The 24,133-nt window shown below is 39.7% G+C and overlaps 1 protein-coding gene across 4 annotated transcripts in view; it reads left to right on the top strand.

Moving 5' to 3' along the window:
• The window catches only part of Adgrb3 (adhesion G protein-coupled receptor B3), a 767,297-nt gene that overhangs the window by 308,179 nt on the left and 434,985 nt on the right, over window positions 1-24,133 (top strand). For 3 of the 4 annotated variants that reach the window (NM_175642.4, XM_017319555.2, XM_006495817.4), the window contains 2 exons: window positions 21,580-21,681; window positions 22,055-22,161. In NM_175642.4, the coding sequence (NP_783573.4) occupies window positions 21,580-21,681; window positions 22,055-22,161 (209 nt within the window). Of the gene's footprint in view, window positions 1-21,579; window positions 21,682-22,054; window positions 22,166-24,133 lie in introns of all 4 variants that reach the window. The other variant, XM_006495818.4, reaches the window with a different exon arrangement.

The following is a 24,133-nucleotide window of genomic DNA, read 5'->3' as shown; positions in this document are numbered from 1 at the left end:
AATATACTAAGTTCTAAGCTTCAGAACTACATTAATCCTACATGATTTCGGGGACCCGCCGAACTTAGGAAATTAGTCTGAACAGGTGAGAGGGTGCGCCAGAGAACCTGACAGCCTCTGGAACAGGCGGAAGCACAGAGGGGCTGAGGCAGCACCCTGTGTGGGCCGGGGACAGCCGGCCACCTTCCGGACCGGAGGACAGGTGCCCGCCCGGCTGGGGAGGCGACCTAAGCCACAGCAGCAGCGGTCGCCATCTTGGTCCCGGGACTCCAAGGAACTTAGGAATTTAGTCTGCTTAGGTGAGAGTCTGTACCACCTGGGAACTGCCAAAGCAACACAGTGTCTGAGAAAGGTCCTGTTTTGGGCCTTCTTCTTCGGCCAGGAGGAGGTCCAAATACAAGATATCTGCGCACCTTCCCTGTAAGAGAGCTTGCCAGCAGAGAGTGCTCTGAGCACTGAAACTCAGAGGAGAGAATCTGTCTCCCAGGTCTGCTGATAGACGGTAACAGAATCACCAGAAGAACAATCTCTAAACAGAGTCAACTATAACTACTAACTCCAGAGATTACCAGATGGCGAAAGGTAAACGGAGGAATCTTACTAACAGGAACCAAGACCACTCACCATCACCAGAACCCAGCACACCCACTTCGCCCAGTCCAGGGAACCCCAACACACCTGAGAACCTAGACCTAGATTTAAAAGCATATCTCATGATGATGGTAGAGGACATCAAGAAGGACTTTAATAAATCACTTAAAGAAATACAGGAGAACACTGCTAAAGAGTTACAAGTCCTTAAAGAAAAACAGGAAAACACAATCAAACAGGTAGAAGTCCTTACAGAAAAAGAGGAAAAAACATACAAACAGGTGATGGAAATGAACAAAACCATACTAGACCTAAAAAGGGAAGTAGACACAATAAAGAAAACTCAAAGCGAGGCAACACTAGAGATAGAAACCCTAGGAAAGAAATCTGGAACCATAGATTTGAGCATCAGCAACAGAATACAAGAGATGGAAGAGAGAATCTCAGGTGCAGAAGATTCCATAGAGAACATCGGCACAACAATCAAAGAAAATGGAAAATGCAAAAAGATCCTAACTCAAAATATCCAGGAAATCCAGGACACAATAAGAAGACCAAACGTACGGATAATAGGAGTGGATGAGAATGAAGATTTTCAACTCAAAGGTCCAGCAAACATCTTCAACAAAATTATTGAAGAAAACTTCCCAAATCTAAAGAATGAGATGCATATGAACATACAAGAAGCCTACAGAACTCCAAATAGACTGGACCAGAAAAGAAATTCCTCCCGACACATAATAATCAGAACATCAAATGCACTAAATAAAGATAGAATACTAAAAGCAGTAAGGGAAAAAGGTCAAGTAACATATAAAGGCAAGCCTATCAGAATTACACCAGATTTTTCACCAGAGACTATGAAAGCCAGAAGAGCCTGGACAGATGTTATACAGACACTAAGAGAACACAAACTGCAGCCCAGGCTACTATACCCAGCCAAACTCTCAATTATCATAGAGGGAGAAACCAAAGTATTCCACGACAAAACCAAATTCACGCATTATCTCTCCACGAATCCAGCCCTTCAAAGGATAATAACAGAAAAAAACCAATACAAGAACGGGAACAACGCCCTAGAAAAAACAAGAAGGTAATCCCTCAACAAACCTAAAAGAAGACAGCCACAAGAACAGAATGCCACCTTTAACAACTAAAATAACAGGAAGCAACAATTACTTTTCCTTAATATCTCTTAACATCAATGGTCTCAACTCGCCAATAAAAAGACATAGACTAACAAACTGGCTACACAAACAAGACCCAACATTTTGCTGCTTACAGGAAACTCATCTCAGAGAAAAAGATAGACACTACCTCAGAATGAAAGGCTGGAAAACAATTTTCCAAGCAAATGGTATGAAGAAACAAGCAGGAGTAGCCATCCTAATATCTGATAAGATTGACTTCCAACCCAAAGTCATCAAAAAAGACAAAGAGGGACACTTCATTCTCATCAAAGGTAAAATCCTCCAAGAGGAACTCTCAATTCTGAATATCTATGCTCCAAATACAAGAGCAGCCACATTCACTAAAGAAACTTTAGTAAAGCTCAAAGCACACATTGCGCCTCACACAATAATAGTGGGAGACTTCAACACACCACTTTCACCAATGGACAGATCATGGAAACAGAAACTAAACAGGGACACACTGAAACTAACAGAAGTGATGAAACAAATGGATCTGACAGATATCTACAGAACATTTTACCCTAAAACAAAAGGATATACCTTCTTCTCAGCACCTCATGGTACCTTCTCCAAAATTGACCACATAATAGGTCACAAATCAGGCCTCAACAGATTCAAAAATATTGAAATTGTCCCATGTATCCTATCAGATCACCATGCACTAAGGCTGATTTTCAATAACAAAATAAATAACAGAAAGCCAACATTCACATGGAAACTGAACAACACTCTTCTCAATGATACCTTGGTCAAGGAAGGAATAAAGAAAGAAATTAAAGACTTTTTAGAGTTTAATGAAAATGAAGCCACAACGTACCCAAACCTTTGGGACACAATGAAAGCATTTCTAAGAGGGAAACTCATAGCTATGAGTGCCTTCAAGAAAAAACGGGAGAGAGCACATACTAGCAGCTTGACAACACATCTAAAAGCTCTAGAAAAAAAAGGAAGCAAATTCACCCAAGAGGAGTAGACGGCAGGAAATAATCAAACTCAGGGGTGAAATCAACCAAGTAGAAACAAGAAGAACTATTCAAAGAATTAACCAAACGAGGAGTTGGTTCTTTGAGAAAATCAACAAGATAGATAAACCCTTAGCTAGACTCACTAAAGGGCACAGGGACAAAATCCTAATTAACAAAATCAGAAATGAAAAGGGAGACATAACAACAGATCCTGAAGAAATCCAAAACACCATCAGATCCTTCTACAAAAGGCTATACTCAACAAAACTGGAAAACCTGGACGAAATGGACAAATTTCTGGACAGATACCAGGTACCAAAGTTGAATCAGGATCAAGTTGACCTTCTAAACAGTCCCATATCCCCTAAAGAAATAGAAGCAGTTATTAATAGTCTCCCAGCCAAAAAAAGCCCAGGACCAGACGGGTTTAGTGCAGAGTTCTATCAGACCTTCAAAGAAGATCTAACTCCAGTTCTGCACAAACTTTTTCACAAGATAGAAGTAGAAGGTATTCTACCCAACTCATTTTATGAAGCCACTATTACTCTGATACCTAAACCACAGAAAGATCCAACAAAGATAGAGAACTTCAGACCAATTTCTCTTATGAACATCGATGCAAAAATCCTTAATAAAATTCTCGCTAACCGAATCCAAGAACACATTAAAGCAATCATCCATCCTGACCAAGTAGGTTTTATTCCAGGGATGCAGGGATGGTTTAATATACGAAAATCCATCAATGTAATCCATTATATAAACAAACTCAAAGACAAAAACCACATGATCATCTCGTTAGATGCAGAAAAAGCATTTGACAAGATCCAACACCCATTCATGATAAAAGTTCTGGAAAGATCAGGAATTCAAGGCCAATACCTAAACATGATAAAAGCAATCTACAGCAAACCAGTAGCCAACATCAAAGTAAATGGAGAGAAGCTGGAAGCAATCCCACTAAAATCAGGGACTAGACAAGGCTGCCCACTTTCTCCCTACCTTTTCAACATAGTACTTGAAGTATTAGCCAGAGCAATTCGACAACAAAAGGAGATCAAGGGGATACAAATTGGAAAAGAGGAAGTCAAAATATCACTTTTTGCAGATGATATGATAGTATATATAAGTGACCCTAAAAATTCCAACAGAGAACTCCTAAACCTGATAAACAGCTTCGGTGAAGTAGCTGGATATAAAATTAACTCAAACAAGTCAATGGCCTTTCTCTACACAAAGAATAAACAGGCTGAGAAAGAAATTAGGGAAACAACACCCTTCTCAATAGCCACAAATAATATAAAATATCTCGGCGTGACTCTAACGAAGGAAGTGAAAGATCTGTATGATAAAAACTTCAAGTCCCTGAAGAAAGAAATTAAAGAAGATCTCAGAAGATGGAAAGATCTCCCATGCTCATGGATTGGCAGGACCAACATTGTAAAAATGGCTATCTTGCCAAAAGCAATCTACAGATTCAATGCAATCCCCATTAAAATTCCAACTCAATTCTTCAACGAATTAGAAGGAGCAATTTGCAAATTCATCTGGAATAACAAAAAACCGAGGATAGCAAAAACTCTTCTCAAGGATAAAAGAACCTCTGGTGGAATCACCATGCCTGACCTAAAGCTTTACTACAGAGCAATTGTGATAAAAACTGCATGGTACTGGTATAGAGACAGACAAGTGGACCAATGGAATAGAATTGAAGACCCAGAAATGAACCCACACACCTATGGTCACTTGATCTTCGACAAGGGAGCCAAAACCATCCAGTGGAAGAAAGACAGCATTTTCAACAATTGGTGCTGGCACAACTGGTTGTTATCATGTAGAAGAATGCGAATCGATCCATACTTATCTCCTTGTACTAAGGTCAAATCTAAGTGGATCAAGGAACTTCACATAAAACCAGAGACACTGAAACTTATAGAGGAGAAAGTGGGGAAAAGCCTTGAAGATATGGGCACAGGGGAAAAATTCCTGAACAGAACAGCAATGGCTTGTGCTGTAAGATCGAGAATTGACAAATGGGACCTAATGAAACTCCAAAGTTTCTGCAAGGCAAAAGACACTGTCTATAAGACAAAAAGACCACCAACAGACTGGGAAAGGATCTTTACCTATCCTAAATCAGATAGGGGACTAATATCCAACATATATAAAGAACTCAAGAAGGTGGACCTCAGAAAATCAAATAACCCCCTTAAAAAATGGGGCTCAGAACTGAACAAAGAATTCTCACCTGAGGAATACCGAATGGCAGAGAAGCACCTGAAAAAATGTTCAACATCCTTAATCATCAGGGAAATGCAAATCAAAACAACCCTGAGATTCCACCTCACACCAGTCAGAATGGCTAAGATCAAAAATTCAGGTGACAGCAGATGCTGGCGAGGATGTGGAGAAAGAGGAACACTCCTCCATTGTTGGTGGGATTGCAGGCTTGTACAACCACTCTGGAAATCAGTCTGGCGGTTCCTCAGAAAATTGGACATAGTACTACCGGAGGATCCAGCAATACCTCTCCTGGGCATATATCCAGAAGAAGCCCCAACTGGTAAGAAGGACACATGCTCCACTATGTTCATAGCAGCCTTATTTATAATAGCCAGAAACTGGAAAGAACCCAGATGCCCCTCAACAGAGGAATGGATACAGAAAATGTGGTACATCTACACAATGGAGTACTACTCAGCTATTAAAAAGAATGAATTTATGAAATTCCTAGCCAAATGGATGGACCTGGAGAGCATCATCCTGAGTGAGGTAACACAATCACAAAGGAACTCACACAATATGTACTCACTGATAAGTGGATACTAGCCCAAAACCTAGGATACCCACGATATAAGATACAATTTCCTAAACACATGAAACTCAAGAAAAATGAAGACTGAAGTGTGGACACTATGCCCCTCCTTAGAAGTGGGAACAAAACACCCATGGAAGGAGTTACAGAAACAAAGTTTGGAGCTGAGATGAAAGGATGGACCATGTAGAGACTGCCATATCCAGGGATCCACCCCATAATCAGCATCCAAACGCTGACACCATTGCATATACTAGCAAGATTTTATCGAAAGGACCCAGATGTAGCTGTCTCTTGTGAGACTATGCCGGGGCCTAGCAAACACAGAAGTGGATGCTCACAGTCAGCTAATGGATGGATCACAGGGCTCCCAATGGAGGAGCTAGAGAAAGTACCCAAGGAGCTAAAGGGATCTTCAACCCTATAGGTGGAACAACATATGAACTAACCAGTACCCCGGAGCTCTTGACTCTAGCTGCATATGTATCAAAAGATGGCCTAGTCGGCCATCACTGGAAGAGAGGCCCATTGGACACGCAGACTTTGTGTGCCCCGGTACAGGGGAACGCCAGGGCCAAAGGGGGGGAGTGGGTGGGTAGGGGAGTGGGGGTGGGTGGGTAAGGGGGACTTTTGGTATAGCATTGGAAATGTAAATGAGCTAAATACCTAATAAAAAATGGAAAAAAAAAATCCTACATGATTTCCTCATCGTGGCCACCTTTATTCACTCTGTGAATGACTGTATAGTGGTCCTAATTCCAGCCAAGATATTGCTTCCAATATACACATTGACAAACGTATTGGAAAACTATTCATTTCACTTTAACATTTACTCAGGCACTTTTCTTGTCAGTCACAAAGCTTCAAAAAATGCTTTGGTTTAAAAAAAAAGTATTTTCCCAGTATTCTTTTTAATATTGTTTATTCTTGACTGGGGTGGGGGAGGCACAGAAACAACTAGCACTTATTTTTATGTTTCACTTAATTTGAATTCAAAAACAAATTAATCAACCTTTGTGCAGAGACCATCTGTTGTCAGAAAGGAGAAATATAATATATGTGCATCTTCTAGATAAGTAATGAAAATCAATTTTCTAGATTTAATCAAACACTATTACATCATCTACAAAACAGATAAAATATGCCCAGCATGATTAAGAGGTCTCTTTGCGGGTAAATGGACTAGGGCAATATTAAAACAACGTCATCGACCCCTTGCCCCAATAAGATGTTTCATTTGTTTTCATAAGAAAACAGGGCCATAGCAACCAAAACTTAAGAATACTACTGGCTGGGAAATAGAATCACTCCAGGGGAGATAATTAAGTGTCCCCATTTTTAAATTGGTCAAGCTCACCAAATAATGATTTCATTTATCTCCGTCTCCTCTCACACCCTCGGGTGCTGATGGGTAAATGGTAGGGTGGTAATAACATCACTTCTTTTGTGTTCTATTATAAGGTGAAACATCCTTTCAAGTTCGCTTTTTCCAGGTAACATTATTCAGAAATCAAAATTTACTAATGGACTGTCAAGATATAACTTTTGTGCTCCCTGTCAAACTATCGTACCAATGTCCATTATTTTTAAATTACTAATCTCTAAGTTGGAATCTATCACTATCACTTACAGATAGATATGACTCTTAATCTGCAAATAAAGTTTGCTTGTTGGGGTCATGATTGCTTTGCCTGTCCTGCTGAGTGAAGCCTGCTGGTGGCCTGCATTCAGGAGCACCTACATAGAATTGGCTGCATGATGAGCTGGGGGGCCGGGGAGGCCAGAGATGAAGCAAGTTGATATTTACCCTTAGATCTCCATGGCCAAGGAGAGCAGCTGTAGCACTAGTGATGATGTTAATTAGCCAACAACACAAGGTCATATTGTAAATATAAGCACTTCTTCGCTGACCCAGCCCTACCCCATCCCCACTTAAGAGATACCATGTGTCTCAGAGAGAGACCTCATTTTCACTGTTTCCCTCAAGTTAAAAGAAAGAATTAAAGAAAGGGACTTTACTTATTTTGCACTTGTATCTTTGCAGGGGATCGCCTATCACCATCTAAAGCAATGCTTTTAAACCTTTAGTGGGCTTAAAATCCATGCAGGGAGCTTGTTGAAGCAGGGAGTTGAGCATGTTGATTCCTGACAGAGCATCAGAGACTGGGTTAGGTGGAGCTTGTGTGGACTTGCGAGTTTACATTTCTACTTGCTACAAGGTGATGCTGATGGTAATGGCCTCTCGGTCATCTTTTAGACTGCAGTGACCTAATACCAATACCATCAAGTAATCATAATAAAATTATGATTGAAACTTAACAGAGAAATGAAATGAGCTCTTCATATTAAGGTCCTTTGGTGAAAGTAGACATGACTGCCTGGACAGATTGCCGAGTTTGATTTAACTCATGCTTCTATACAAATAACGAAGGGTGCTGTCTGTAATAAGTTGACAATACAAATGTAGACAAATCCATTTCTAGCTTTTCTGGTATCAAGTTTTAACAAAAAAATAAGACTTCTCGTGGCAGCTATCTAAAGAACAAACCTGGACCCCTGGGAGCTACCAGAGTCTGTGCCACCAACCAAAAAACATACTCAAGCTGGAAAGGGGCTCCCAGCATTATGTAACAGTTGGGCAGCTCAGTGGTCATGGCTTTCTTGTTTGGCCTCAGTGGCAGAGACTTGATGTGCCAGGATGAGGGAATCCCCAAGGGCGGTCCTACCATCTCAGAGGAGCCGTGGGGTGGGGGTGGGGTTGTGGGGCAGTATTCTGTGCTGGAGGAACAGATCTGGAAGGGGAAAAAATGTCTGGGATTAAATTAATTAGTTAATTAGTTAAAAAGAAAAATAGGGCTATCGACTTTTTAGTATGAAGGATCACTTATTATTCAATTTTCAGTCCACCAATTTTCATTTTCCCTGCTCCATAAAGAGCAAGAGAAAATAATATTATCATGGAGACAAGTTTGAGGTAAAAATATACAGTGCTGGGAAACAGCTCTTCTCAATTCCTCCAGCAGGCATGCTGTGTCCTGGTCAGCTTTTTGTCAACTAAACAGCAACTGGTGTTATCCAGGAAGAGGAACTATAATTGAGAAAATGCCTCCATTTGGTTGCCTATAGGAACTTTATTAATGCATCTTCTTGGCTGATGATTCATGTTGGAAGGCATAGCCTACTGTGGGTGGTGCCAACCCTGGGAAGGGGGGTGGTCCTAGGTTACTTTAGAAAACAGGCTCAGCCAAGCCATGCAGCTTATGCCAGTAAACGAGGTAGCTCAGATCCCTTAGCTTCAGTTTCTACCTCTGGATTCTGGGCCTAGATTCCCTTGCTGATAGATTGCTACTTGTATGTTTTGGTCAAATGAACCCTTTCCTCTCCGAGAAGCTTTTAATCATACCCTCTTTATCATAGCAGTGTGTCTTTGTTAGAGTTATACTGCTGGGAACAGACACCATGACCAAAGCAACTCTTATAAAGGACACCACTTAATTGGGGCTGGATTACAGATTTAGAGGTTCAGTACATAATTATCGAGGCAGGAATATGGCAACAGGCAGGCAGGCATAATTCAGGAGAAGCTGAGAGTTCTACATCTCATTCCAAAGGCAAACAGAAGACTGACTTCCAGGCAGCTCGAACTAGTCTTAAAGACCACTCCCACAGTGACACACTTCCTCCAACAAGGCCACACCTCCAACTGGTGCTATTCCAGAGCCAAGCACATTCAAACCACCACACAGTAGAAAGCAAAGACATTCCCATGCCTCTCTTCCTAGACATGAGCATATCTTCAGTGTTTCTCATCTTCTACAGTGAAAAGCTACAACATGCATGTGCAGAATTTCTGTCTATGGTATAAGAGGCTAAGAGCAGAGAAGTGCTGTGTCTAGTTATATTCGCTTGTCTTCTCCACAGGTGCCAGTGAGTATACTGGTGGGTTAATAATCAATGCTACTAAAACTTTTTTTTTTTTTTAGAGACAAGTGTAGGACATGTAACAAATCAGGCTATTATAAATGGTACGTACCGGTCCATTTTGACGTTAGATGTAATCATTTTCATAAGGCCAAGATGTCAGGTTAAAACGCTCATTTCCTTATCCAAAGACAAAACTATAGAACCATTTACAAATGGCTATAAGTTGTGTTCTTACTTCAAGCTGCTGTGAGTGCATCCCTAATCCCCTGGATTTCTATTCTTTTCTGCTGTTGCATGTTATCTTTATAACCTAAAAGGAATTATGCCTTTGTCTGGTGAGCTATTCGAAAGGTTAAAGCAATTGTTTTAACCGAACACTTTTGGCTGCAGTAAAGAACAGCCAGTAATATCCTAAGCAAGGGTCCACACCAGTTACTCAGCTAAAATCCAACACTGAGCTTTGTGTTGACAGTAGAGGGCACTAGACGTTGGCTTCTATTTCTTCTTATCAAGTGCCTCAGGAAGATTCTAAAGAGCAGAGAAGATAATTAGAGAGGGACAGTGTCTTGGAATGAGAGAGATATTTCTTAATAAATACCTAAAATAGTGTTCAATCCTCTCCAAAGCACAAGCATTTGATTGTTTTTACATCTTCTCTATGGTTCAGGGTGGGGGGGGCGGTGATTTTATGGGCAGAATTAAAGAAGAAGCACTGAGGGCCAGAGGTCAGAGTTTGAATTAGATAACACTACTAGATGTCCTTTACTCAATCCTGTTGCTATGGAGATAACTACTGCAATAATTCATCTAAGAAAATTGCTCATCAGAGAAGACTTTGGGAAAGCTCTCAGAGGCTCTTCCAGAGCAGAAACTTCAAAATCAATTTGTTCTAATCTTCCATTAGCCTTGCTTGTCTGATTTAGCAATATTTAGGCAACACCCTCAAGGTGAGAATAAAAGTAATGAAGCACACAGTACCGGTTTTCGTTTCTTCACATCTTGAATATTATTACGTTAAAAGAAGTAAATTTTAGGATATACCTTAACATTTGTCTTCAACACAGACATCAAAGACATGTAAAGGTTGTAATTAGTGTAACCCTGTTGTTTCCTTGCATAGAGAGCCACTAACCTGTGATATTGAATCTGATGTTTTCCTCCCTCACTGATTTCCTGCACACCCTGACATGACGAATTTTCAGAGTAAGCGCCTGCTCTGTTGTTTTCTTCATCTCAAAGTCAACTCTTGTGGGGCACGCTTGTAGATTTACAACTTTGTCTGGCATCTCTGGAAGATTCCCAGGGTACTTTGCCAGCCCAAAACTACCAGGCTCTACCAAAGGAGGGGAGTTGTTCAATTTTAGCATGAAATTGTTTGTCATTCAAAAAGGTCCAAACAGTCACTTTCCTAATGACAGAGACTCAGTCATCTATTTCCTTCTTAGGTGGCTCTCTGTGTTCACCTTACCAACATCTGTTAATAGTAGAGGAACATGGAATATACAGGAGAACATGGAGCACAGAAAAGGCTGGACGTTTTTTCTTCACACTTAAAATGGAAGCATCTTGGTGCACGGAATTTCTCCAGTGTGATAAAACATAACTACGATTGTAAATGGCAGCTGAGGAATTCTCTTTTACTCATATCATCAAGATGACGTTGTCTTTTCTGAACATGTTTGTCTGATTATTGTGGCCCTTTTCTGGCCTTAGTCATATGACTCACTGTGTTTAAAATCCTTCAAGAACCAGGTTAAAAACTAGCTGCTCATCAATCATACAATAGGACAAACAATTCCACTAATCTTGGAAATTCTGTGTGTGCGCTCTCAAACCTTCAATATTAAACTGAGCTTATCTCCAATTAAATTAGCTAAGAGATTAAAACTAAAGAACTTTTATCTGCCAGCCTAAAATGGGGCTAAACAAAACATAAAACAGAATTTGCTTTGCAACATATTTTAGAGTACTGCCCAGACACTATCCAACACTGTAATCTCAGGAAAGCAGACTTGACTGACCATGGGTCCCTGCTGAATCACTTCAGGTTAAGGACTTAATTTCTACTTTCATTTCTTGGTTAATATGAAGATGAAAATCCAGTTCTCCTCAAAATTAGCAAGATATTTGAATAATTTAAACACTTTATAATTTGAATGGTTGTTCGAGGTGGAAATATAGGCACACAACTTAAAACAGATGAAGTGAATTTTCTTCAAGAAGACTGTAAATATAACTGGGATATTGGTATATGCCTATAGTTGTACCATTTCTGGGGGTGGACCAGAAGGACTGAATATTCCAAGTCCAACTGAGCTATATATTACAAATCTATTCCAAATAAACAAACAAAATACCACATGAAACTCATTTATTTTAAATCTTAGCAACAGAATAAATTCTTCACAGGAATAAGTAAGTCTCATGTCTGAAATCAGAACTGGAAGCCCAATGAGCTTAAAGACTGGCCTCTTCCACCTCTGCCTCCTTGAGAGCAAAGAATTCACAAAATACAGTGATTCATGATTTGCCAGCAAGTACAATTTAATACGTGGGGGTCATGTGTAGTGCATATTTTTTTCTTTCTTCTGCATGGCAGCTCTGTAGTTTAGAATCAATTTCTCTTTAATGCTGAAATTCTAGCATCTGAGGTGAAAACTAATTCTCCACATCAAATTGATTTAAACCCTGTATAATTTCTGCTATTTTTAAGAGACGGAAAATCAGTTTGAATAGACAGATTAACAGCTAATCACTAGGTAATTGCTACCTTATTTTAAAGGAGCACACTAACCACACACTTGTGACTTCAAGTACAGTTGTATCTTACAAATGAGGTTTTATCTTAGCACTGAGGGTGCTAAGCATTGAATCTCACAGCTGATGAGAAGTTGCTCTTGCCATGGGTTATACCTTAAACATACAGGAGCCCCTCATACTGCAGAATAAAAATTTGAAAAATCCATCATATAAACAACCACCAAACCCAGACACTATTGCATATGCCAACAAGATTTTGCTGAAAGGACCCTGATATAGCTGTCTCTTGTGAGGCTTTGCCAGTACCTGGCAAATACAGAAGTGGATGCTCACAGTCATCTATTGGGTGGAACACAGGGTCCCCAATGAAGGAGCTAGAGAAAGTACCCAAGGAGCTGAAGGGGTCTGCAACCCTATAGGAGGAACAACAATATGAACTAACCAGTACCCCCAGAGCTTATGTTTCTAGCTGCATATGTAGCAGAGGATGGCTTAGTCAGCCATCAATGGGAGGAGAGACCCTTGGTCTTGTGAAGATGGTATGCTCAAGTATAGGGGAATGCCAGGGCCAGGAAGTGAGAGTGCGTGGTTTGGGGAGCAGGAGGCAGGGGAAGGGAGGAGGATATAGGGGATTTCCAGAGAGGAAAGGGGATAGCATTTGAAATGTAAATGAAGAAAATATCTAATTAAAAAAGTTGTAAAACAAAAAAAAAAAGAAGAAATGTTAACCCCACCCCACCCCCAAAAACCCTTACTTTCATTTTTATATCTAACCCAACCTTGCATTTTCTAATCTGTAAGGTGAACATGGGTAGCCTACAGCAGCAAAACATTAACATGAACCTTGAGCTGAGCAATTCCTTCTGGGCACGGTTTTCATGCATGCAACTAACATTCTAAATTATTGCTTGAGATTGTAAGAGTTGCATCATTTTCCCCTTATCTTTTCCTCCCATTTTTGCCTCCTTACTTTCTTTCCAATCCATGGCCTCTTATTTCATTAATTGCACACACACACACATACACACACACACACACACACACCCTGCTCTCTATGTATGTTCCTTGTATCCATGGTTTCAGGACTGACCACTTGGTATTAGATAACCAATGGTGTGGTCCTCCCCAGGGAAGAGTATTTCTCTCAGTCTCTGCATTGCTAAGTTGCCTGTAGTTACTTGTATGAGGATAGGGCTATTGCCCCCTCCAATCCCCTTTTCTTCCATCCACACTAGCATGTCTATCAGTGCTATCCTTCTTGAACTCATGCTAGGCAGCCATATTGATGAGACTTCATGGGTGTAGTACCTGAAATATCTAGAAAAGCCAATTTCACAGCAAAATCCCTGTTCCTCTTTCTCTTATAATCTTCCCTCCCCTTCTTTCACAGTGTCCCCTGAGGGTGTGTCTTAGGTTCAGGAGTTGTCTTGTAGATGAGTCCTTGGAGACTGCACTCCACAATTCTGAGTTTTGCTTGGTCGTAGTTTTTTTTATAATAGCCCCTATCTGTTGCATCTCACTTTTCTTATAACACTTAGATGTGCTCAGATATGTCAAATGCAAAGTGTTGTCATCATGTCTGCCTCAGAGCATTTTCTGTCACCTTCTTGTGCTCAGGATGCAGCACAGTGGACAGTCTTTTTGAAACCTGACCTCATCTTTTATTGATGAAGCGTCCTTGACTCCTGGCCATTCAGCCGTGGAGCTGGGCAGCTTCCCTCCCAAGGAGATTTGAAGTCCATCCATGTCCTTTTGCCACCTCCTATGATTCTGTCTTCACCTCAGTAGCAGGGACATACTCCAGGCCTTTTGGCCTTAAGTCTCATTTCCTTCACTCTAGTCTCCAAAGTTCAAGTATAGAATTCACAGTATAACAAATTGCCCATGATTAAACTCCATCAAAGCAGTTATATTAATCATTATTTCATGATAATCTTATTTATGGGCCCTTCTCCTGAATTCACTGATCTCTCTAATACATGACTACTTATACCCAACTCTTTATCTACTCTGAAACTGCCTAAGTTCTCAGAGTGCCCTCATGCTTTAACTGTGAACTTGACACAGCCTAGAGTTCACCTAAAGAGGGAATCTGAATTGAGGGTTCACGTGGACCAGATTGGCCTGTGACCATAGCTGCAGGGAAATGTCTTGATTGTAAATTGATATAGGAATTACACACTGCAAACAGCAGCATTGCCACACAGTTGGTCTAGGGCTGTATAGGGAAGCTACCCACGCATAGGCAGAGCATGTGAGAGAGAGCCAGCAAAGCAGCATAACTCTGTCATCTGTGCCTTGACATTCTGGCTTGGGTTCCTACCCTGACTTCTCTCAGTGATGAACTATGACTTAGAAGCATAAGCCAAATAAATCCTTCTGTGCCCTGACTTGCTTTCGCTGGGTATATTTTATCACAGCTATAGAAAGGGAACTAAAATGCCATTGTACCTTATTGTCTTTGCCCCCTGGGTCTTCCAGTAAGTGGAGTGTTTGTTGCATGAGTGGATTCCAGAAGAACAACTAAAGTAGAAGGAAATACATTGACGTTACAGTGTCCAAGGCCCTTTTGATTTTGATTTGAATACAGATAGATTTATTTAACTCCATTAAAATATAACCATCAAAGAAGGTCAAGTCATCTTCGAAGACAATTTTGTTTTGGCATTATTATCAGACCTGCAAATGCTAGACTCTGCCCCCTTTCTTTTCTGTCACTCAGGCACTGGGTTTCTGTCTCCAATAAAATGCAATTAATCCAAGACTTCAATAATTTATAGAGCAGCAAAACAGAATAACCATAGTCCCTCCCCTCCCCCTCCCTTGTCTTAAAATGCATTGGAATAGTTCCATTTGTTTGGTTTAACTGATTATAGACTGATTAATCTCTAGGCCTGTCTGTAACTGAGTTTTGTAGATGCACCAAGAAACAGTTCTAAAGTAACTTTATCCTTACCCTACTTAGGACATGTGCAGATCACATCAGGATATCCTACCCAGGAGTCCACAGGCTTTTAGTAAGCTGTAAAAACCCTAAGTCAATACCTGCCATCCTGAAAACATTTGGACTAAAATTTAATGTGACTAGAGGAGCCAGCCTCTTTCTGCTGCTAAGTAGAATGAATGCTGTCATATCACATTTCACATGTTAACACACACACACACACACACACACATACACACACACGAGCACGCACATGCATGAGTACACAAAGGCCATCTGTATTTTGATGAATAACTCTCAATCTTTGTAATCTCAGAAAATCACACTATTAAAGAACCAGATCTAGCCAGAACAGACAAATGAATGAACTAGGGGAATATTTATTTATACATATTTAGTTAGCATATCAAGGTGATAGACAAGTGGGACAGCAGAGATAGGGATATGGGGAAGTGACTGAGCTGGTGAGGTCTGAGTTAGAAATGGTGGTGATATGATCAGTGCAGCAGTCCGAGGACAATGAGGAAGGACAGCCAAGACAGGAGCGACCGTGGTATGAGCTGCGATGTGAGAGCCTGGCTGGAGTACTAGACAAGAACAGTCAGGAGACCCATGTAGCCATGGAGAACAGTAAGAGCTAAGAGCATGGAAGCTGAGCTGCGGGAGCCTTGACCCAAGGATTTTATCGCAGTCCGATGTAAGCACTATCACACTTACTTGAAAATAAGAAGTTCTGCTTTCCCCTAAGTAGTATGTATTTTCAAAATATTAAGTATTGACACCCCTTTCCCCCAGCTGATAGTTGCTACAGCTACCCTCCTTGATTTTGAACATCAGTGTCTGAGACAGATCCAAAATTAAAACAATTGTCCCTCCTAGCCCACCATTGCCATCTAGTGGTTAATATGTGCAACGACCAGACATTCTGACCACATAGTGGACTGTGGGGAAGGGCACAAAGTCATGTGGATTTTCCTATAATACTAAATGAAAAAAAAGTTTCTGAGACCACTGCAAGGACAGAAAGCATCTCGGTGTGCAAAATTACTCCACCAATGGCTTATATGAGGACGAAACCAGAAAATTGCTATAGTAATACATTTTATGAAATGTACCTCAGAGGTCCTCAGTGGAACCTCAGTGGAAAGAAAAAAGGTAGAAAAGCATTGAAAAGAGCAGAGACAAACGATGTAATAAATGTCGGCCAATAAATAAAAGCAAAATGGAAGAGACCTCAGGTGTACAGACGAGACAAAACACATTCAAATGTGATCATCTTGTTAGACAAACTCGTCAGAACACTTCAAAAGGGATGAGTTATTTTATATAATCTTCTAGTATGTAATATACACAAATTGTGTGGGCTTTCACACTATCTATAATTTCCCATTTTAAAGTATGCTATAATCATTTGGGAGTGGGTTTACATAAATACAATAATCATCTATCAACAATAGTGCCCAAAATGGTAACTACCTAAATTTGTGCTAAATAAAATTAAATACAATTTGAAATACAGTCCTCATACCCACCCAGAGCATTTTTTATTTTGGAATTCATGGGCAAATCTGGTCAACGACCACTGCATTAAATAATAAAAGTAAAGGTCTCTTCAATCATTTCAGAAATTTCTACATGGGTGCTTTTGCTCACTGGAAATGATTCAACATGTGTATTTTGGGCACCTACTATATGCTAAGCACCAGTGAAGTTCATTTTAGTAGACAAAAGAAGTAAGCAAAGCAATTTTAGCATCCAGAAAAAGTTCTGTCTTGGAAATGGTACTTGCATAGCCAAATGTGTGCACACAGTCCACTATGAGAAATACTAAATTTGTATATTCACTGGTTGGGGCACTGAGAGCAGCTCAGTGAGTGAGAAATCGTAACTTAAGCACAGAGGAAATGTGTTATATTTTAAGTGCTACAATTAAGGCTTAGAGAACAGATTTAAGGAAAGTGAGACTAAACCAAAGAGGCCTGGAGCCATCCCTATGGTGCAGAGGAAAGGGCTCACAGGAAGTGGCTATGGGAGTAGAGAGATTCCAAATCCACCACGGAGGCCTAGAGGCTCACTCCAAGGGCTGCCTGGATGGAAGAAGTGAGGAAGCCGGAGAAAGAACATGGAAGCCCTATGTCCGGAAACAATGCCCGGTGTACTACAGCCCTAACTCAAATACCCGAGGGAGAGAGTGCTGAGGGTGGGACCATACCAGCAGTTTGCCTTTGAGGGACCTGAACACATCCAGTTATTATCAGAACCTAAGGTGGTATATTTAAACCCAAGCTCTGAACAAAACCTGAGCTTGCGATAAGCGATTCTTATTACATTTTTTTGTATGCTACCTGTGTGAACCTTGTGAATTAAGACTTGCCTATGTATGTCCCTCTATCAAAAAACAATAATAAAAGGGATGGAAGAGATACTATTTTTAGGTATGAGATGAAGAAGATGGGGGAGGGGGAACCCGAGTGTACGATATCTTGGTATGACCATTAATTCTGTGCTGCTAATGCGTTGGAAAGCAATTAGAGTCATTATAGATTAAAGTTGCTCCGTGCACCCTTTCATCATAGTGAACACACTTACCTTTGTCCTCCCATGCCTGCAAAGACACGAGGGGGTTTTAAGCACTGAGCTAGCATCTTTCACCGAGTTCTTCAGCTCATGCAGCACGCATAGCGTGGCTCCTTAAGTCCTTGAAGGCGGTGTCCTCTTCATTGCTCATTTAGTTCCCTCCTGAGCGTACTCTGAATGCTCCAGTTGTCCAGTCATCGCCCCCGAAGCCATCACAGGGTCATTCCATCGGCTTCCCCAATGGTCTCTGCCAACTAGTTTTCATGAAAGCAACCAGATCTTAAGGTTGGAAACGGAATCATGTCGGCCTTTTCCTGGATACTTGCAGTTCCATAACCTATAGCCACTCTTCTGAGAACCTTAAGCCATTCTTATTCATCCTACTGTCCCTCTGGTCCCACTGTCGTGGCATTTGCATCCATTTCTCACTGTCCATTTCAAGCTAATGTCACTTCTTCCAGAAGGCTTTCTTTTGATTTGTTTTATTTTTAATCAACTGGAATTTTCCGTTTAACGCGTGATTTTTTTTCTTTCTAATTGTAGTTAATTTCTTTCTCAGCGTTCGCCCCTTGTCTCAAGGAGGCACGAAGCAGTCGGCTATCCTTGAATACTATTGGGTCTCTTTAAAACAGGGCTTAGCAGAAGCTAGGAAAGTGAGCTGCTTTCCCTAATTCAATGGGAAGGAGCAAATCCTTGGGTAAGTGGCCAAGTAGAGAGGGAGAATTAGACATTTGTTTAAGCTGATGTTTTCTGTCATGGGGAAAAGTCCAACATGTAGTTAGAAAAGTTCAGAAATAAGTGGGAAAGAAAAGATACTGTTATGTGTGGGGAGGTAGTCTTGAGTGTCAGCAAATTGGTGAGGTTTTTGATATAGATAAATGATAGATAGGTAGATAGATAGATAGATAGATAGATAGATAGATAGATAGATAGATAGATAGCAGACCCAGCCATTTGGTCTGTCATTTGGTAACCCAGGAGGGAGTCGGGCTTTGTGTGGCAAAGTATACCTCTAATAATAGCACTAGAAAGACAGGGGCAGGCAGATCTTCCTGAGTTCAAGGCTAGCTGGTTCTGCACAGCAAAATTCCAGATCAGCTAGGGCATGTGCATCGAGACCCAGCCTCAAGCCAAACCAATCAAACAAACAGTACTCAGAGAAGACACTTGAAACAAAGCAACAGAAACTACATGTTTCTGAACCAGCTGAGCAGAGGTGACATGTGTCCTCACATGGACACAAAAAGCCAAGCAATAGCTGTGAGTCACACCTGAACTTTATGACTGTCCCTGGCCCAGCACTCTTCCACTGGCTTAAATGTAAACATTCCATAGTTCTATAGTGCTTTCATCTCCCAGTTCTACCTTGCCTTCCGGTTGGGGTGGCCTCTTCTTAGCAGACACATATATGGACCTTTGCTGCGAGCTGTGAGAAACTTATGGAGGCAGAAGAAGACAGAAAGAAACATGTGAGCTCCAAGTTGGGGGCTCAGCTCCAAGTTGAGGGCTTTAGTCTCCTGGCTTGCTCCTGAAGATGAGTAGTGTAGCTTTAGCTACTTGGCTGAGGGTGGCAGCAGCAAGTGATATTTCTACTGTTTCTTGAGCTACTTAGGGAAGGAAAGGTGCAGAGAAGCTGCCCTGCCCTGACTTAAGTTGTACATTTTGGGGATGAGTTATTGTATTTCTTTGCAGTTATGATAAACTCAAATCTATGCATCCCTGCCATTCCCACAACAGATTCAATGACAAAACCCGTTTTTGAGTGCCAGGAAAGGACCCTATTAGATTCAGAACACATTTGTTCCCAGGGTAACAGCTGGTACATTTCAGGGGACCAGGAAGAAAGACCTGGTTTCACTTCTGATGGGGTGAGGAGAGGGTATACTGGATAGAATGACTCAGTGATCCCCACAATGTGCGTTTATTTTCTCATATAATAAAGGGAATGTTAGAATTCAAAAGAAAAAGTGCTTGACAGTGGTGGTGCATGCCTTTAATCCCAGTACTTGGAAGGCAGAGGCAGTTGGATTCTTGAGTTTGAAGCCAACCGGGTCTGCAGAGTGAGTTCCAGGACAGCTAAGTCTACACAGTGACACCTGTCTTGAAAAACAAACAAACAAACAAACAATCAAAAACAAGTTGGTCTCCTCAACACATTTTTCTACGTGGTATAGTACAGTAGTATTCAACTCTAATTCATAGTTGGAAAATTATATGGATCTAGTGATATGAGACTCTAAATAAGGGCCTGGTGGCTGCTAAAAGACTTCAGTTGTTATTAATTTTGAAATTACCTAAAGAGATCATTGCATATAACATTGATGACCTTGAAGAGAACATGCATAAGATGGATATGTGAAAATGGCACAAGTATGCGGTAGATGCCAGACAGAAAATAGCTTTCTAAGATCCCGAAGAAAGTAATTTCCAGAAGAAGGAATATATCAGAGTCTAAAAAGCTGCAGGGGAAGTCAGACTGAGATGAGCATATTAGATCTGGTGGCAAAACCTTGCTGAGGTGAAGAAGATAGCAGTCAAGAACAGACTGGTGGAAAAATGTATCAGCTACCAAATCATCCATGATGCAAAGACATCATAGGAAGCAAATGGTAGCATGTGGGCATTAGTGAGACTCCAGAAGAAATACAGAGTCTCTATTTGAGATGCAGAAGAATATTTTGAATGATTTAAAGTAACAAAGAAGGTATTTGGGAAGTCTAAAGGAAGCTACTGAGGAGTTAGAACTCTAAAATCCAACTTTTACTGATACCCACACCATGTCTACCTCCACAGGGGACCTTCTTCCTTGTAGCCTCATTGCGACATTTGTAAAGGAGACAGAAGTGTGCTGACCTGTGATGACATGTGCAATTCCAAATTAATCCACTTTGCAAATAAAATACAATGTCAAGATGTAATGTGTGCAGTTGCATTTTTGATCAACAATATAGAAATGTAAAGAGGGTTCATATGTTCTGAGATAGAATGTACAATATTGAGGGAGTCTCATTGTTTCATGATTCATTATACAAGGTAGATAGATAGATAGATAGATAGATAGATAGATAGATAGATAGATAGATAGATAACGATTAATGGAAAACGAGAACATTAGTTTGAAGAAAGCAAGGAGGCGTATCCAGATGAGAGGTTTGGATGGAGAAAAGGAAAAGGGTGATACTATAATCTCAAAAAATAAAAGAAATAATTAAAACAATAATTTGGTAGTATGTTATTCTTAAATTTTCCATTATAATTTTTAATTTGTAAATAAATTGCGATTATAAAATCAGTATGACATAAAGATTAAATCAAAATGTTTTCATAACTTGGCCTGTGGATACAGCTCAGTGGTAGAGCACCTGCCTAGTACTGCTTGACTGGTTGTGTGTTTGTGTGTGTGTGTGTGCCTATGTGTGTGTGTATATACATATTTCTTAGTGTCATCAACAATTTCAAAGCAGAGCTGGTTTGTTGAAAAATTAACATCTAAAAGTTCAATGAATTTTGAAAGATTGTTGATCAATATATTTGAATGTGTTCATTTGTTTGAAAACATCATTGACATATCAATAAAAGCCTGTACACTATGAAGCTTTTAAAGACCCTGTTGGTTCTTTTAAAAGAACCGTTGGGAGACTGTTCAATGAGACCTGGTGGTTTCTTTATAAGCACATCTCTAACATGTCTGTAAATAATATCCTTTATAGAAGAAAAAGAATTTCACATTTAGATGCATTGGAGGAATGTTATTGCCAACATTTGAAAACATAACCACAGCTGACATACATATTTCTATATCTTAAATTCCAGCACCTTATGAAATATGCCCAGAGGATTATCTTATATCAATGGTGTGGAAAAGGACTCCTGCAGGCGACCTGGCATTCAATCAATGTCCACTGAATGCCACAGGTATAGTAAGATGACACACCCATAGCAAATAATGCTTATATCCCAGATGCATGCTACATTTGCTTAGCACATCCTGCCTTTGTCTGCATTCTATAAATAAATATGGCCAATAAGCAGTTGATAGAACAGTATTTGTAACATGCTTCATAAATGCAGTCAATTAAGAGATTTCAAAAATGTTGCCGATGCATTGCATCCTCGGTATGATGCTTGAATTTAAAAAACAAAAACAAAAACCCAAACACTACAAAATCATGTGAATGTTTTCTAAAGCAAAAAGAAATAGCATAAACCCAGTTTGCAGTCTGCCTCCCAGTGCTATGCCTTCTAGCATCCTGCTATAAAGCGTCTCTCTGTTCTTTGTGACTCGCAGGCACCACTAGCAGACGCTGCTCTCTCAGTCTTCATGGAGTGGCCTCCTGGGAACAGCCGAGCTTTGCAAGATGCATATCCAATGAGTACAGACACTTGCAGCATTCAGTAGGTGCAAAGCCAGCTTTAGTACTTGCTCTGTTTATTTTTTCCTAATGATCACTATGTGAGAATTTAACCTTCTGTTGTATAATCAAATCAGTAAAAACCTCTGAAGAAATGCCCCAAGGAAAAAAGGGGTGGGATAGGAAGCTGATTTCTGTGAGCGTGATCTAAATTGTTTTGTTCCTCGAGCTTGGGTTTTTATGGATCCTGGCAATTTAAATGAAAATATTCCCTTTCTGATGGGAGAAAGGGCCAGAGCAAAATCTTTCTCAGATTTACATGCAGTAACCCAGTTATGTATCATGATTGGTTCAAGTCTTCATTAAATACTACATGATTATTTCAAAACATTGTACATTTTAAATTAAACGTCTTTCACTTTGCAGTAATTGGAGAAGGACAAAGCTGTGTTACTTAGATGTCAAATTTCTTGTGCAGTTTAAAATATGAAGAAAGTGATGGTTCCTTGCACCACAGAAGATAACGTGGCCAGATTTTCCAAAAATGACTTTTCCCCTCCAGAAACCATTGAATTAGTCACAGAAGATGATATTCAAAATAGCAATCACATTTCTGTATTTTAAATTCCAGCTCCTTATAAAATACGCCCAGAGGATTATCTTATGCCAATGGTGCAGAATATTTTGAATACAATTAAGTTCTGCTTAGTCTTGCTCAAGTGCAAGTCATTGTCATTATTCAGAGGATGCTGTCATCTCATCCTGGCAGTCATGAAGTCCTCCACACACAGGCATGGTGGACAATGCGGAGAATGGAAAGAAAAAGGGAGCCAAACACAGCGGTGTTAAGAGACTCCATGCTGTACTTGACTTCTGTCTTGTTTTATGTTCTCATTGTCAGTCAAAACATACACACACACATACACGCACACACACAGTGAACATATTGTTGCTTGTGTATGAAAAGGGTACCTTATGCAATAACTACAACACCTAATAGAATGAGTACTTACTTATTTAACTACCAGAAAAACAAAACACTCATTTTAGAAAGTCTAAACCAAAGGCTATCTAGTGCATTGCATTCATATATCAAATTAGCTATGTAATTGATGACCATTTAAATGTATAGTCTTATGTATTCCATTGCTCATACAAATTTGTTTGTATGTATACATCAATGAGTTATTATTTGGCTACATGAAGCCTTATTTTATCATATACATGTTTATATTACATAAAAATGTTTATTTTATCATAAATATACTTTTTCATGTTATATAATGTATACTACAGAAATACACAATTTTATACTTTCTATATAACCAAATGTCAATTCTAGATAATGTTTGGCTTTAAAAATTTAAATATAATATATATGTTAAGTATAATATATATAATATACATATATATTATATACTTTTCTACATGACAGGATTTAATATATACATAAATTTATGACACATTAAAATATGTGAGCATAATATATAAACTCTCTTTTAATAATATCTATCACTGATTCAGACCATTATATTTCAGAATTACAAACAGAATAGTTATATCAATTAATTTAAGTGACATATCCCTTTCTAATGTTAGACTATTTTAATTGACTTGGATTTTTTTCTTTTTATTTGTAACTATTTGTTTTTACTTTGTTTTCTTTTGTCTAATAATATTGAGGATTCTTTTCAGGTATTAATACACTTTAGACTAATGTTTACCATGTGTTTACCGCATGCAGTCCATCGCCTGCTTTAAAAATAAAACTAAATATGTCTAAATACAGTTCTTAGTGTGGTCATGAATAGAACATTGCAGAAATTAAATAAATAATAAGCTTATACTTATAAATTAGTTAAGAATGAATATTATTTCCTCCCCTAGAAAGTTTCTGCTGTTGTAATTTTTGTGTAGAATAATGAATAAGTTTGCATTTTCTGAGTTCAGGACATCAAGAATGGACACAGATATACTCTCTGACATAGCAAAAAGGAAATCTCAAGTTTTGCATC

Source organism: Mus musculus, chromosome 1 (genome assembly GCF_000001635.26).
Source record: "Mus musculus strain C57BL/6J chromosome 1, GRCm38.p6 C57BL/6J".
NCBI classification, from domain to species: Eukaryota; Metazoa; Chordata; class Mammalia; order Rodentia; family Muridae; genus Mus; species Mus musculus.
The sequence above is the reverse complement of the archived record's forward strand: the minus strand, read 5'-3'. Positions and strand labels throughout refer to the sequence as shown.